This window comes from Chlorella variabilis, assembly GCF_000147415.1.
Source record: "Chlorella variabilis unplaced genomic scaffold CHLNCscaffold_7, whole genome shotgun sequence".
NCBI classification, from domain to species: Eukaryota; Viridiplantae; Chlorophyta; class Trebouxiophyceae; order Chlorellales; family Chlorellaceae; genus Chlorella; species Chlorella variabilis.
The window spans coordinates 447,894-449,168 of NW_005435081.1; the positions used below are offsets into that span (position 1 = coordinate 447,894).

General features: G+C 70.3%; 1 protein-coding gene across 1 annotated transcript in view; it reads left to right on the top strand.

Annotated features, from left to right (window-relative positions):
• The window catches only part of CHLNCDRAFT_22063 (hypothetical protein), a gene marked incomplete at both ends in the record, with an annotated part of 2,240 nt that extends 1,346 nt beyond the window's left edge, over positions 1 to 894 (top strand). The window contains 3 exons of the mRNA XM_005848581.1: positions 192 to 299; positions 456 to 491; positions 730 to 894. Coding sequence (XP_005848643.1) covers positions 192 to 299; positions 456 to 491; positions 730 to 894 — 309 coding nt within the window. The remainder of the gene's footprint in view (positions 1 to 191; positions 300 to 455; positions 492 to 729) is intronic.
• Positions 895 to 1,275: the final 381 nt, after the last annotated feature.

The following is a 1,275-nucleotide window of genomic DNA, read 5'->3' on the forward strand; positions in this document are numbered from 1 at the left end:
CGCGCTTGCGGGGTGCGCTGTCTGCTGTCTGCTGTGTGTGTGGGTGTGTGGCGATGCTGTTGCTCACAAGCGCAGCGCCTCGGGCACGCTTGCAGTCGCTCCTGCAGCCCGCCCCAGCCTCCCCCTCCCCGCTCCCCGGCTCACCGCCCCGCCAGCCTGCACTAACGCCCCGTCCTCCCCACCCCCCGCAGAACTTTTTCCTCTACTTCTACGGCATGTGCTTCAACCTGGTGGGCCTGCTGCTCATGATGGCCACAGGGCACATGCGCCCCGGCCACATGCTGCAGGGCTTCAGAGCGGTGAGCCGCAGCCCCCCCGCAGCGGCCGCCGCAGCCACAGCCGCAGCCGCCCCTCCGGACCATGCAGCCGCGCTGCCGGCGCCCTGCTCCCCGCCCCCGCCCCCGCCCCCGCCCCCGCCGCCGCCACGCCGCGCCCCGCCCCCGCCCCCGCCGCAGGTCACCTTTTTGCTGGTGGTGAACAACGCGCTGCAGGTGCGCGCCCCTCGCTGCCTCGCTGTCCCTGGCCAGCTGCCAGCGGCCACCCCGCGCAGCGCCGCACATGCGCGCCCTGCTCCCACCCTTGCCCAGCGTCGCATCCTGCCAGATGTTGCGTGAGACCGGCAACGTCCCCACATGCATAGATCACCCCCACCCCCCTCTCTCGCTCTCCCTTTCTCTCTCTCTCTCTCTCTCACAAACACACACACACACACTCCCCCCCCCCCTGCAGGGCATCCTGTCCTCCTTCTTCTACAAGTACGCCGACACCATCCTGAAGAAGTACTCGTCCACCATTGCCACCATCCTCACCGGCCTCGCCTCCGCCGCACTCTTCGGCCACGCCCTCACCCTCAACTTCCTCATCGGAGTCTCCATCGTTTTCATCTCCATGTGAGGGCGGGTGTGGGGTGGTGGCCGCGGGCGTGCATGGGTGCTGTGCTGCGGCGCATGGCGAATGGTGGTGGGGCTGGCGGGCCGGGCCTGGCAGAGGTGGGCTGTGCTCCCGCTGGCATGTCCGGCCATGCTGCGCGGGGCCCGGCACGCATGGAGTGCAGCTGCCCCGCCGGACGCTGATCCCCTGCCCCGCTTCCCCGTGCGCCCCCACGCCCCCTGGACTGCGCAGGCACCTCTTCTTTTCCATGGGTGAGGCGCACGGCTGCGCTGTGCTGCGCTGCGCTGTGCTGCCGGCTTGCGCAACTGAGGCATGCCCTGGCGTGCATGGCACCCGAGTCTGCGCAAGCACTGGGCCGCTGCTGGGGCCCTGAGCCTTTCTGCG